General features: G+C 40.8%; 1 protein-coding gene across 1 annotated transcript in view; it reads right to left on the reverse strand.

Moving 5' to 3' along the window:
- The window catches only part of LOC126475362 (alpha-ketoglutarate-dependent dioxygenase alkB homolog 4-like), a 34798-nt gene that overhangs the window by 19092 nt on the left and 1278 nt on the right, over positions 1-14428 (reverse strand). The window contains exons 2-3 of the mRNA XM_050103181.1: positions 1059-1184; positions 895-987 (exon numbers count right to left, since the gene is read on the reverse strand). Coding sequence (XP_049959138.1) covers positions 895-987; positions 1059-1184 — 219 coding nt within the window. The remainder of the gene's footprint in view (positions 1-894; positions 988-1058; positions 1185-14428) is intronic.

Here is a 14428-nt window from a genome sequence, read left to right on the forward strand (position 1 = left end):
CTCCAATGGTGTCGCTGCAAGGCAGCACTAGAAGGAAGCATAGAACATTAATATTTTATAGTGCCATATTAATGTAATATAGTTCTTCATTGCATATCTTTTTATGTTTATTGCAACACCTGATGATGACTTTGCCAAGCACGTAACAAATGAAAATCTCTTGAGTGATCTAGACAGGAAATATCAACTGAAGTGCAATACAATTACCGTCTCATACAAGGGATGTGTTTCTTTCTTAATACGAGAACGGAACAGCCTGGTCCCTTTGAAAGAAAGAAACCACCACAGTCAGTAAATGGACAATCCATGGTCTTGTCTAACTAGTGAGTCAGGAAAGTAAGTTAAATGATGTTAGCAGCGGGGTCACGGGAAGAGGGGCAAAACAGCTTTGAGTTCAGTTTGGATGAAACATGGGAGTAAGATGGCCAGACAAGGCATCTATACAATAGAAGGAGCTGTGATATAGTATTAAAATGGCTTGGACAGAAAAGGCACCAAGGGAGAAAAGCAGATCCAGCCTGGTACAAGTTGGGAAAGTAATTGTGTTTAAACAGACAAAGATACATGGAAAATGATGACTATTTTTATTTCCTTGCTGAGTATGGGCTAAGTGAATTGAGGCCATCAAACACTTAAGAAAACAGTGTACCCCATTTTCTCCACATACAAATATGTTTGCTTGCATCTCTGCAGAAATTTTCCAGCATATTATTCTTGAACATACACATATGTTGTCTGAAAAGTAATTTATTTTTTGGAACTCCACAGGCTTGTGAATACAATTTTTAAAACTGGCAGATGAGATACCACTATACAAGGTAAAAAACTATCAACAGGAAGACTGCAAGAAATTTGCAATGTACAAAAAAATAAAGAAAACTGACTAAAAATTACCTGCTTTCTACGGCCACTCTGAGATAAATCCCATGGCATTTCATCAATGCCATTAATTAAGATTGCTTCTTCTTCTGGTGTCAAGAAATCAAGCTGTAATGTAGGTTTCATTAGTAACAATCTTCAGTATCATAAATCTGGATATTTGAGGAAACACGTTCTACCTGTATATATATTCCTGGAAATTCAATAGAATCTCCTTCATGGGCTGAATGAGTTTTGTAGTCTTTCATACATGAGTCTTCCCATGCTTTGTTACAAAAAGCACAGTATATGTAGCTTTTGCAGCCCTAAAAAAAGAAAAACTAATTACATAAAAAATTTATTCATTTAATTCGCGCACACACAGATGGAATGGCTTAAAATTACCTTCAGGAGACAATTCCTAGTGCAGCTGGTAGAAACAGATAATTAAACAGAAAAAATTGTCCATCTTTAAGAACCATATATAGTTGGGTAGTATGGGAAAAGTATACTGACTAGGACATTCAGAATCTCCTCTAAACTGATCAACTGTACTTTGTGATGAACCTCTTGCAGTTAAGTAATGGCCTTTCTTGTCTGTTACTCTGTGAATGTAAACTAACTACCTAAAAGAGGGTGGAGGGGAGAGAAAAGATAAGTGTGTGTGTGTGTGTGTGTGTGTGTGTGTGTGTGTGTGTGTGTGTGTGCGTGCGTGCGTGCGAGAGAGAGAGAGAGAGAGAGAGAGAGAGAGAGAGAGAGAGAGAGAGAATTAATGATTTGCTAAACTGCAAGATACTGAGATCACCTTGTTGATATTGCTTTAGTATGAAATGAAATTCAATGTACCAAGTTATCAAGATAAAGGGGTAGCTTGACCTTTCTTATACCTCCCTGTATAAACACAAATAAGTCATCGGACTTGAATTATTTTTTTCAACACGCATGTTTTTATGATAATAAATGGTTGCTTTGTTTATTTTGGAATTTTAACAGCCCCAACAGATAGTTCCTGAGATGAATGTGAGAACAAGTGATAACCACCTCCTTAATAAAGATAAACATGGCCATACAAGAAGAAGAAGAAGAAGAAGAAAGGAAAATTACTATACAAGACAGTGAAATCTCATATAGACGAGTGCTCCAGGTGCAAAAGGTTTTTTAATGCTTACAGAAATAAAAGGAATAAAAATTTTTAAAAAATCATTTTCTAGCATAGCACACTGAGAAATGTATACACAGTATGAATTAGTATTTAAAATTAATCTAAATTTGTAATGCTGCATTGTAACAGAAAATACGTAATAATCTATTATGAGTCTGTAAAATGTAATCTTGTTTTCATTTATTGTACATCTATTTGATATTCATTGTAATTAAGGCTTGACATAATGTAAAATGGTAATTGCAATCAGAACACAGATGTCGCATCTTTCTTAGCCTGTCTGCATATAAAAAATGTATGCCACACCCAATACTCTTAGCTGAAAATTATCTGCTAGAATTCACAAGCAAGGAATAAATAAATCTCAAAGCATATGATAATGTCAAAAATATTTCAATGTATGTAGGTCACTATCTGAAGGTTTCCAAATAATTAACAAATGGTAATTTATAATACTATAAAATGAATAGTGCTTGTATTGGGATTGCATGAGTGCATTTTACGAGATCCTTTTTACAAAACTGAGGAAGCTCTTTTTCCTAGAAGTGGATAAGATGCCAAAACAAGGTGTGTCAAAATACTGAGGGTTGAGGATTACTTGTGAACCAAGTAGCTGTATATGTTTTCGTGAATATACAGACTATGGGTCCCTTGTTCCAGCTCAAAGGTAGCACTGGTTAAGCAGTTTTAATAGGACTACTGTTGATCTTCTATTTTTTGATTGGTTTTGTTTCTTCCCTCATAATTGCCAGTACTACTACATTGATTCAAGCTTTTTGAATCTAATTACATTGTGAAATACAAATTTAATAATCATTCCCTGTTAATAATGGGCAAGTTAGATCATAATTTTATTAGTGCAAGTAAATTTGTAGAACTCTTGAAAGCTGGAGCTCCAACACACTAATATCACGCGCAGTTACAAGAAATCTACATCTACATATATGTGTCTGTATGTGTGGATGGATATGTGCGTGTGTGCGAGTGTATACCTGTCCTTTTTTCCCCCTAAGGTAAGTCTTTCCGCTCCTGGGATTGGAATGACTCCTTACCCTCTCCCTTAAAACCCACTTCCTTTCGTCTTCCCCTCTCCTTCCCTCTTTCCTGATGAGGCAACAGTTTGTTGCGAAAGCTTGAATTTTGTGTGTATGTTTGTGTTTGTTTGTGTGTCTATCGACCTGCCAGCGCTTTTGTTCGGTAAGTCACCTCATCTTTGTTTTTATATATAATTTTTCCCACGTGGAATGTTTCCTTCCATTATATTGATATCATACATATATACTCCGCTAGCCACCAAGCGGTGTGTGGCAGAGGGCACAATTTGCGCCAAAGTCATATTTCTCCCCCTCTGTTCCACTCGCAGATCGCGAGAGGGAACAATCTGATCATTCCATTTGAGATCATTTCAAATAGTCACACCTAGATACTTGACTGATGTTACCACTACCAAAGACTGATCATTTATTTTGTACTCATACATTAATAGAGATTTTCGCCTTGTTATATGCAGTAGGTTACACTTACTAATATTGAGAGATAGCTGCCAGTCATTACACCATGCATTTATTTTCTGCAAACCCTCATTGATTTGTTCACAACTTTTGTGTGATACTACTTTCCTATAGACTACAGCATCATTGGCAAACAGTCTAAGGCCGCGGTCAATACCATCAACCAGATCGTTTATGTAAATCGTAAAAAGCAGAGGACCTATTATGCTGCCCTGGGGCACACCTGAAGTTACTCTTGTTTCTGTTGAAGTTACCCCGTTCAGGATGACATACTGCGCCCTGTCTGTTAGAAAACTTTCTATCCAACCGCGTATGTCATTGGACAGACCGTAAGCAGGAACTTTTTGTAGCAAGTGACAGTGAGGAACTGAGTCGAACGCCTTTCGAAAGTCAAGAAATATGGCATCAACCTGGGAGCCAGTATCTAAAGCTTGTTGCATATCATGCACAAAGAGGGCCAGCTGTGTCTCACATGACCGCTGTTTCCTAAAACCGTGCTGGTTTCTGCAGATGAGCTTCTCAGAGTCTAGAGAGGTCATTATGTCTGAACACAAAATATGTTCCATGATTCTAAAACAAATTGACGTCAGTGAAATTGGCCGGTAATTATGTGCATCCGATTTTCTACCCTTTTCATAGATTGCTATGACCTGGGCCTTCTTCCAGTCCCATGGAACTTTCCGCCGTTCCAATGATCTCTGATAGATGACGGATAAGAATGGAGCTATATTTGTAGCATAGTCAACATAAAATCTTGTGGGGATGCCGTCTGGCCCAGATGCCTTTCTGGCGTCTAAGGATCTTAACTGTTTTACAATCCCAGATACACTAAACACTATGTCTGCCATCCTTTTGTTTGTTCGATAATTGAAAGGAGGAATGGTGCTACAGTCCTCTATCGTAAACGAGTTTTTGAAAGCTAGGTTTAGAATTTCGGCCTTCTGTTTATCATCATCAGTTACATTACCCATACTGTCAAGCAAGAGAAGGTACTGAATTATTTGTAGCGTTCATAGATTTTACGTACGACCAAAATTTTTTAGGGTTATTTTTAGAATCTGCAGATAAAATATTGCTTTCAAATTCATTAAAAGTGTCTCATTGTCCTTCTGACAACTGCTTTCATTTTGCATAATTTCTGTTTGTCAGTGGGGCAGTGACTATGTTTAAAATGACTGCAAAATTCTCTGCTTTCTCAACAACTTCCTAATAGGTTTGTTGTACCAAGGTGGATCCTTTCCCTCCCCTATACTTTTGCTAGGCACAAACATCTCTAAACATGGTGGACAATACCTTTAAATTCCAACCAAAGATGCTCAATATCTTTGTGTCCTGCGGGGAATGCTTGGAGCTGACTACAAAGATATTCATTAATGACACTTATTTGCTTTCCCAAACAATAAAACTTTATGCTGATGAAGTAGACTCAATTATTAAATAATTAAAGAGTAAATATTCCTGTGAGTGTGTTGAAATTTCAAGCAGGATCATGAAGATCAATGCACCAGATAATTAGTAGGGCTGTACTAACCCACCTGAACAACTTGTCTTTCAAGTGTGATTAAATTACTTACAGACTGAAATACTAATTAGTGAAACCATTTTATAAAATGGGTGAAAGACATAATATAGACAGTCAGTCAGTTTCATTATTACCATTTTTTTTTTAATTTTGAGAAAATAATGTTTAGGAGTGCAGTGGCACATCTCAGACCATATAATTTGCTGTCAGTCTTGCAGCTTGTTTTCAGGGTAAGAGTGCCCACAGAAAATACAATTTATTCTGTTGTGTGTGACGCATTAACAGAGGTGAACAATAGGTTGAGGAAAGGAGATATTTTTGTTGATTGAAGAAAGCATTTGATTGTGTGGACCATGAAACATTTTTGCATAAGTTCGAACATTACGGGATTAGAGAAAAAGTGCAATTGTGTACTTCTTATCATAAAAGTAGGAAGCAGAAGGTTGTCCTCCAGTGTCAACAGGGAAGAAGTTTGAATCTGACTGGTGTCATGTACAATGGGGTTTCTACAACTAAACATGACAGAACTGAAAATATTCTCTCTTCACACACAGCACAATTAGTGTCTTAGGTCATATAACACAAATGAGAAGCTAATAGGGTGGCAAGTGCCATCAGCAAGTGCCTGTCAGATAACAGATTAATGATTAATTCTAACATTCTATACAGATCCTGATGTAGACATCTGGTAAAAAGGAAATTTTATTGTCCTGAGGTAGTTAAACACTGAGTTATATTCTGAAGATTGAAAGTAGCTGGAAGGCTTTCTTAGAAATGTCACAATTAAGAACTTCTGCAGAAACTGAATGCTGGCATCTTCACTGTAAGAATGATCCACACTGTCCCTGACACTGGAATGCTAAGGCTTGTTTACTTTGCTTACTTTAATTCTATTATCTTGTATTGTGGTATACTTTGGAGCACCTCTGTGCACTCACCAAGCATATTCTCAGCCCAGAAAAGGTTGGTCAGACTGATTCGTGGTGTCAGTTCATAAAATCCATGTAGGCTGCTGTTAAGGTGTCTTAGAATTCTACCTCTGCCATCCCTGTACAAATACTGCTTAAAAGAATTTGGGGAATTTGTATATCAACATCTAGTATCTTCAAGCTGTACTGAAGAAGGCGGTACCTGTGGTCTTATTGCATAGCTTGAGATCTTCACTTTCAATGTAGGCAACAACTAAAGCAATTCACCATCTATCGGCCATGTTATGCATCACAGTATCAGCTGACCCCTGGGAAGTGAGTTCCATTGTACCAGGGTTCTCTAATGAGGTAGGCAGATGACAGCATCACTTGTGGAATTTGTATTCAACAGGCAAAGTAACGCCTCAATGCGGTGCAAGTTGCTAGGGCAATCTGTTTGATCCAGGAGGATTGGACTTTCGGTCATGTTTCTGCAGATGACAATGTCTCTCCATCTGTCATCCACAGGTCATGGACATGCTCGAGGGAGACATATCAGTACACAAGATACTTCAATAGTTACACTCATAGGGTTGGCAATAACATTCGATCCTTGGCAAAAACATTTGACAGTCGGCAACAGAAACCAAAACACTGCATTAAAACAAGCGTTCAGTTCACAGTGCTGTCAAATGTGGAAAAAAACTGCAAATTGGCATTCATAAGAAGAAGAACAACACATAAAATGCAACAGGAGCGTAATATGTAAGAAATTGTCCACGCAACCTGTAAGTACAGTTCAAAACATTACTACTTACTAGGAAATACCAACCACTAGAACTGTTTATAACCTATAGGCACAGTGACAAAAATGTAAATTAAATAGCTAACATATGTACAGGGTTATTACAAATGATTGAAGCAATTTCACAGCTCTACAATAACTTTATTATTTGAGATATTTTCACAATGCTTTGCATACACATACAAAGACTCAAAAAGTTTTTTTAGGCATTCACAAATGTTCGATATGTGCCCCTTTAGTGATTCGGCAGACATCAAGCCGATAATCAAGTTCCTCCCACACTCGGCGCAGCATGTCCCCATCAATGAGTTCGAAAGCATCGTTGATGCGAGCTCGCAGTTCTGGCACGTTTCTTGGTAGTGGAGGTTTAAACACTGAATCTTTCACATAACCCCACAGAAAGAAATCGCATGGGGTTAAGTCGGAAGTCGGTGCTGTCGGTCTCCAGTTGTGGCATGAGCAAATTTTCCAGCATGTCCAGATACACGTGTCCTGTAACGTTTTTTTCGCAGAAGAAAAAGGGGCCGTAAACTTTAAACCGTGAGATTGCACAAAACACGTTAACTTTTGGTGAATTGCGAATTTGCTGCACAAATGCGTGAGGATTCTCTACCGCCCAGATTCGCACATTGTGTCTGTTCACTTCACCATTAAGAAAAAATGTTGCTTCATCACTGAAAACAAGTTTCGCACTGAACGCATCCTCTTCCATGAGCTGTTGCAACCGCGCCGAAAATTCAAAGCATTTGACTTTGTCATCGGGTGTCAGGGCTTGTAGCAATTGTAAACGGTAAGGCTTCTGCTTTAGCCTTTTCCATAAGATTTTCCAAACCGTCGGCTGTGGTACGTTTAGCTTCCTGCTTGCTTTATTTGTCGACTTCCGCGGGCTACGTGTGAAACTTGCCCGCACGCGTTCAACCGTTTCTTTGCTCACTGCAGGCCGACCCATTGATTTCCCCTTACAGAGGCATCCAGAAGCTTTAAACTGCGCATACCATCGCCGAATGGAGTTGTTGGTGGATCTTTGTTGAACTTCGTCCTGAAGTGTCGTTGCACTGTTATGACTGACTGATGTGAGTGCATTTCAAGCACGACATACGCTTTCTCGGCTCCTGTCGCCATTTTGTCTCACTGTGCTCTCGAGCGCTCTGGCGGCAGAAACCTGAAGTGCGGCTTCAGCCGAACAAAACTTTATGAGTTTTTCTACGCATCTGTAGTGTGTCGTGACCATATGTCAATGAATGGAGCTACAGTGAATTTATGAAATCGCTTCAATCATTTGTAAAAGCCCTGTACATATTCCAGGCCACTGATGATGCCTTGCAGAAAATAAAGGCAAAACGCGTATGGCACTAAAATTGTGTTTTATTCAGTTGCTGTCAGACAGTCCACAAGTAAAAATTATCAATATACTGTAATATTACATGCAACTGAGGAAGACAGGATTACAAAAAGTTGAAGATGTCCCTGGAGCTTGTTCCCATGAAGAGAACACCAGCGGTGATGTCAAAGTGACACCATCTGCCGACATATGGCAACACAAGATCATCCAGAGGGATGGAAGAGCTAGCAGGCCGAGGTGAAGGAGGAGGACTGCAGTCTTTACAGCAGCATCAGCAATCTCATTTCCCGTTAGATCGAAGTGACCAGGAACCAACATGAACATTGCGGTGGCTCCCTTGAACGTTATGGTGGCTCCCTCAACAGTGAGCAAATGGAAGCTTTTGTTGATATGTTGTACCAAGGGATGGACTGTGCACAGCACATAAAGGCTCTGAAGGTCACTAGGAGAATCACAGCATATGACAATTAAAAAGCCTGTGTCACCAGATGTACTGGGTGGCCTGATAGAGGGTGAAGAGCTCTTTTGTAAAAACTGAGCAGTGTTCTGAAAGCTCAGACCAAAAACAGTCAGTACCAATCACAAAGGCACAACTGACAGCACAGTCGGTCTTAGAGCCATCAGTGTACATGAAGGCACTATAGCTAAGTTGCAGGGAAACGTTGAGAAACTTACAATGACAGATCGAATCCAGATTAGTTTCATTGGAAAGTGAATGAAGTCCAAGATGAACATGGGCTCCTACCTGAAGCCAAGACAATGAAGGGTTCACACCCATCCGAACACGGCAGGCAGCATGAAGTTAAACTGCCAGAGCAGTTGCCAAAAGTGAGCTCCAGGAGGTAAAAGAGAAGAAGGGCATGCCCCATACTTGGGGTCAAGGGAGTCATCGAAAAAGGTAGCACAGGATGGATGGCTGGCATGGAAGATAAATGGCATGTATATCTGGCAAGGAGAACAACATGCCAATATAACAGTGATAGTTCTGCAGCTTCTGCACAGAGACACTCACCTGGGCTAGGGTAAAAGGTGCCAGTGGCCAAACATATTCCATTTTGGTTGACTGTGTTGTGATGCATAATATGGACAGACATGCAGATGAATAAATGAAACACCCACAATCTAGAGTCGAACGGACAAGGGATCAGTGTAACTGGAGGATGGTCTGATCCATTCCCCAGCAAGTACCTCTTATGACATGTAGGACACAGAGGGACCAGGTGCAGCGTGTGGACAGGTAAGAAGCCCAAGATATTAAGATGGTGGAAGAAACCAGAAATTCACAGAAACGGTTTTGTCAATGGAAAAGCGAAAGCCATTGTCAATACTCTATGGATCAAGATGAACGAGACATTGCTGAAGACACTGCTCAAGGAGACGAGTCCATGGAGGACTGCAATAGATCACAAAGTCATTGACGAAAAGAGAGCTGGAGATACCTGGTGGGAGATAGTCCATAATAGCATTAATGACTACAGCAAAGAGGATGATGCTCAGGACAGAGCCTCGAGTCACCCCATTCTCCTGTATAAAGGTGTCCAAGGCCAAACCCACAAGTACCTTGAAAATTCGGTCTTTAAAAAATGCCTGAAGTAAATGGCAAAGGCAGCTTTGTGAGCCCCACGTCCCCACATGTATAGAGTGCGGAGGATACCAGTCCTCCAGCAGAAGTCATAGGCTTTCTACAAATAAAAAAAAACATTTGGTATTGCCACAGAAAACTGTTCGTGACATGGGTTGACAAAGTGACGAGATGGTCAACTGCAGAAAAGCATGCACAAAATCAATATTGTGCAGTGGGTAGTAGACTGCGAGACTCACGCCACCATACCAGCCTGCCTTGACTCATACGTTCCATCACCTTGCAAATACAACTGGTGAGGGAAATGGGGCAGTAGTTAAAAGGAAAGTGTTTGTCCTTACTGGGCTTAGATATGGGTATGACAGTGGCTTCACGCCAGCTTCTGGGAAATGTTGGATCTGCCTAAAAAGGATTGTAGGTTCAAAGCAGAAAGTGCTTGCCAGCAAGAGAGAGGTGCTGCAACATCTGATTTCCCTGTGGCAGAAGGTCAGGATGAGGTGAAAGCTCCCTCATAGAAAAGATGGTATTAAATAAAGCATTCACGATTTTGAGAGCAGAAGAATATCAGTTGACTCTCTTCCACCAGTTTCTGAGTGAGGAATGCAGGTTGATACTGAGTGGAGCTCAAAATCCCCACAAAATACTGGCCCAATTTGTTGGGGGCAGAGGGGGAGCTGACCAATACACTGGAATAAGACTGCCTTGGTGACAGTGAATGACAGGATGATGTAGCCTCTACAAAGTGAAAAGGTGAAATGACGAAGGAAAATGTGGACGGCAACAACTTGCAGCTGCGTGTTCAACGGGGCGGTTTAACTATGGGTGTCATCCTGAATGAGCAGCATGACCCCACCCTCCATAAGATGGAATGCAGTCCTCAGGGTGGGGTGGGGGGCAGGTGAGGGCGAGGAGGGGGGGGGGGGGGGTGTAACAGCAAACCTGAAGGAAAAATAGGAGGTCAAAACAGAAAGGAGGACACAGTTTCGTTTCTTGGGGGAGAAAATAACCTGACACTGTGATTCCAAGAGCAGCCATCATTCCTCCTTGTTGGATCTAATGCCATAAATGTTCCACTGGAGAAGACTCATAGCAGGGAATGGGCAGGAGGGAACAAATGAAGGGCAGTCACTTCGGCGGCTGCCAAGTGCCAGCCTTTGAAGACTCACTGGTACAGGGTCAGAGACTGGAGGCATTCTCCATGAGCTGATCTGCGGACTACGGAGCAGAAAAATGGTAGGCAGTGAAATGGACATCGGCCCGGGTGAGGGTATCATGCAGCGACACCAGTGAAGAGGATCTTTGAGTTGCAGAAGGAGAAGAATGTATGCCTTTGCCCTATTTCTTAGAGCCTTTACAGTTCACAGACAAAGACCCAGACATTTGTTTACTGGAGGGATGTAGAAAGTCTTTGTGAGAGTGTTTTGTTCTTTCCGGCCTGCTGGTTACGTAGCAGGTGATTTCACCGACAGGGGGCAGAGATTTGGTGGCTTGTTGCACAACTGTAGCAGAAGGAGATGGGGATGCTAACATGATACTGGGCAATTTCACGACTGCAGTACTGAATTGGCAGTCGCAAGTCTGCGCAGCCATGTCCTTCATGGAGCGAGGCATAGCAACGACAGTACTGTAAGTGCCAGATGGTAAAATTCAGGGCTTTTGACTAGCCATCAACTTGCGAGTAACAAGGTAGAGTACTTTTTCCTTCACTCAGATCGAGATACAGAGGACACTCATGGGATGAGGCGGCATGGTTGCCATTACAACTGATACAAGAGGAGGAGGAGACGGGCAATCACTCTCAGATCATCTCTACCACAAGTAACACATTTGGCCATGATTTGCGAGGGCACACAAATGTGGTTATAATATTGACACTGGCAGCAATGCATTGGGTTTGGAATGTAAGGCCAGACCAGGATGACTTCATAGCCTCCCTTAATCTCCAGTGGAAGCACTCTAGACCAAATGTGAGAAAAAGAGAACGTGTAGGCACCAAGTTTGCATCAACCTATTTTGTTACCCAATGGACCGCGATGATGCCCTAATCAGAAAGATAATGCTGGATTTCCCCTCAGTCAGGCCATCAAGCAGCTGAGTGTAAATAACACCACACGAAGAATTCAGAGTGTGATGATCCTCAACCTGAACTGGGTATCCATGGAAGAGCTGCATGCAGTTGTTGGGCTAGAAAATCACAACTGGTCTCCAGAAGCAAAGCCACATTAAGTAAGTGAAGCAGGACTTCACAGGGCCTGCAACTGCATCAACACCTTTCTGAATAATAAATGGGTTAACTGTAGCAAAAGACTGACCTTTGGTATGTGACACCACAAGGAACCAAGCTGCATCTCTGAGAGTCATTGAATCCTTAGCTTCATTCCATTTATCAGATGTAGACTGAGATGAAGACGATTGGTTCACTGCAAGAAAATATCCCTCCATTGCTAGCGTCTCTGATGGTGTGCTCCTCCTGACTGGGGGCCCCTCTCAGAGATGGCTCACCTGCCTTGCGTGATTGTTCACACATCAGGTCACACCTCCCAGACTCCAGACAGAGGGACCAATTGGCATTTGGGAAGGTAACAGCTAAGGCAATCACCCCTTCCTGGGCCTGACCTGTGCCAGGGGTATGTGCGAACCCCATCTTTAGATGTGGGGCGGGGAACTAGGCATTACTCACTCACTTGTTATGCACTGGACATCTGGGCTGGCCTTCAGGAGCACACAGGGAGGATAAAGAAATCAAGAGAGACCTCAAACACCAAAGCAGAGGAAGGGGAAGAGGCAGAGAATGATGAAAGAAGGAAGGAACAGATGAAGGACTGTTGCTATGCCAGGCTTCAGAAACACATTCACGAAAATACCCAAGACATGTCTCCCAAGAGAGGAGAAAAAGAACATGATGGTGACCCTGAATGCCTTCTCATGCTCAATAATATGGCAAAAATGACAAGTGATGTCTTGCAAAGCCTGGACACTGAAGTAACAGACAGGCCAGAGGTGTGTGGGACATGCCTGACAGACCCATTTTTAGTCATTACAACACAGACTCTTCTGAAAAATGGGTATGGGTACCACAGATGAACTCTGTAGACTTGTATGGAGCATGACATATACATATCAGACAGTGATAAAATGATCACAAAAGGTGTGTATGTTAGTGAATCTCTCAGGGTACAATGAAAATCACTCAGTACAATGGGATGAACATTTGTTTCCACATCAGACATTTTGGTTCAGATTGTTAAGTAAATGAATGAAGATGTAATGCTGTTTTGTTGTGTACTAAATTTGTGAAAGCTAAAGTTATAATTTGGTAACAAACTCAGTCCTCAATTACTCCTCAGCAGAATATGGCAGATGCCCAAACTCATTTTCCCCTAATTCTTTTGAGCATTATATAGTCCACCATGAGACCTGTTATTGAAAATATTTATTAATTCAGAAGAAACTAACATTCATTCAGTGAAAACTAGAAAGAAAAATGGTACACATTTGGATAAAAATTCCTTAGTATTGTATTCTTATCTTAATTGTTTCTCATCCATGTTTCACATAAATACAAGGCTATACTCCACACAAATACCTTTGCAAAATATTTCCCCACTTTTAAATTCATATTTGATGTAACAAATTTTTTTCCTGCTGTAATAAGCTTCTTACAACTGCCAGACTACATGTTACACCATCATCAGTTACTTTACTGCTCAAATAGCAAAACTCGTCTACTATTTTTAGTGTCTCATTTCCTAACTGAATTCCTTTAGCATCACCTAATTTAATTTCACTACATTCCATTACTATTGTTCTGCTAATGTCAATGATCATATTTTTCAAGGCACTATACATTTTATTTTACTGCTCTCCCAAATCCTTTGCTATCTCTAGGAGTCACAATGTCTTCAGAAAACCTCAATGTTTGTATTTCTTCTCCCCAAACTTGAATTCCATCTCAGTCTTTCTTTGATTTCCTTTACTGCTTGCTCAAGGTAAAGATTGAATAATATCACGGACAGGCTGTAACCTCGTCTCTTCCTTCTCAGCCACTGCTTCCCTTTCTTGCCCTTCAACTTTACAACTGCCATCTGGTTTCTGCATTTGTAAAGAACCTTTTGCTCCTTGTATTTTACCCCTGCCACCTTCATAATTTTAAAGAGTGTATTCCAGTCGATATTGTCAAACGCTTTCTCTATATAAGCTATAAATATAGGTTTGTCTTTCCTTAACCTATCTTCCAAGAGAACTGGTAGTGCCAATATTGTATCACTTGATTCTACATTTCTCTGGAATCCAAACTGACTTTCCCCAACATCAATTCCTACATTTTTCCATTCCTCTGGAAACAATTCGTGTCAGTATTTTACAACCATTACTCAAACTGGTGGTTTGGTAATACTCTGACCTGTTTTTGGAATTAGAATTACTACAGTCATCTTTAAGTATGAGGGTATTTCACCACTTTCATATGTCTAGTACACTAGGTGGAATATTTTTGTAATGGCTATCTGTCTCAAGGATATCAGTAGTTCTTAGATAATGTTGCCTACTCCAGGGGCCTTGTTTCAACTTAGGTCTTTCAGTGCTCTGTCAAACTCTTATCACAGTATAACATCTCCCATCTTCACTTACTTCCTCTTCCCTTTCTATAGTATTGCCTTCAAGTTCATTTCACTGGTACAGCTGTTCTATATACTCATTTCATGTTTCAGCTTTCACTTCTTTGCTTAGTACTGGATTT

The sequence above is a fragment of the Schistocerca serialis genome, chromosome 1, assembly GCF_023864345.2.
Source record: "Schistocerca serialis cubense isolate TAMUIC-IGC-003099 chromosome 1, iqSchSeri2.2, whole genome shotgun sequence".
In the NCBI taxonomy this organism is placed as follows: domain Eukaryota; kingdom Metazoa; phylum Arthropoda; class Insecta; order Orthoptera; family Acrididae; genus Schistocerca; species Schistocerca serialis.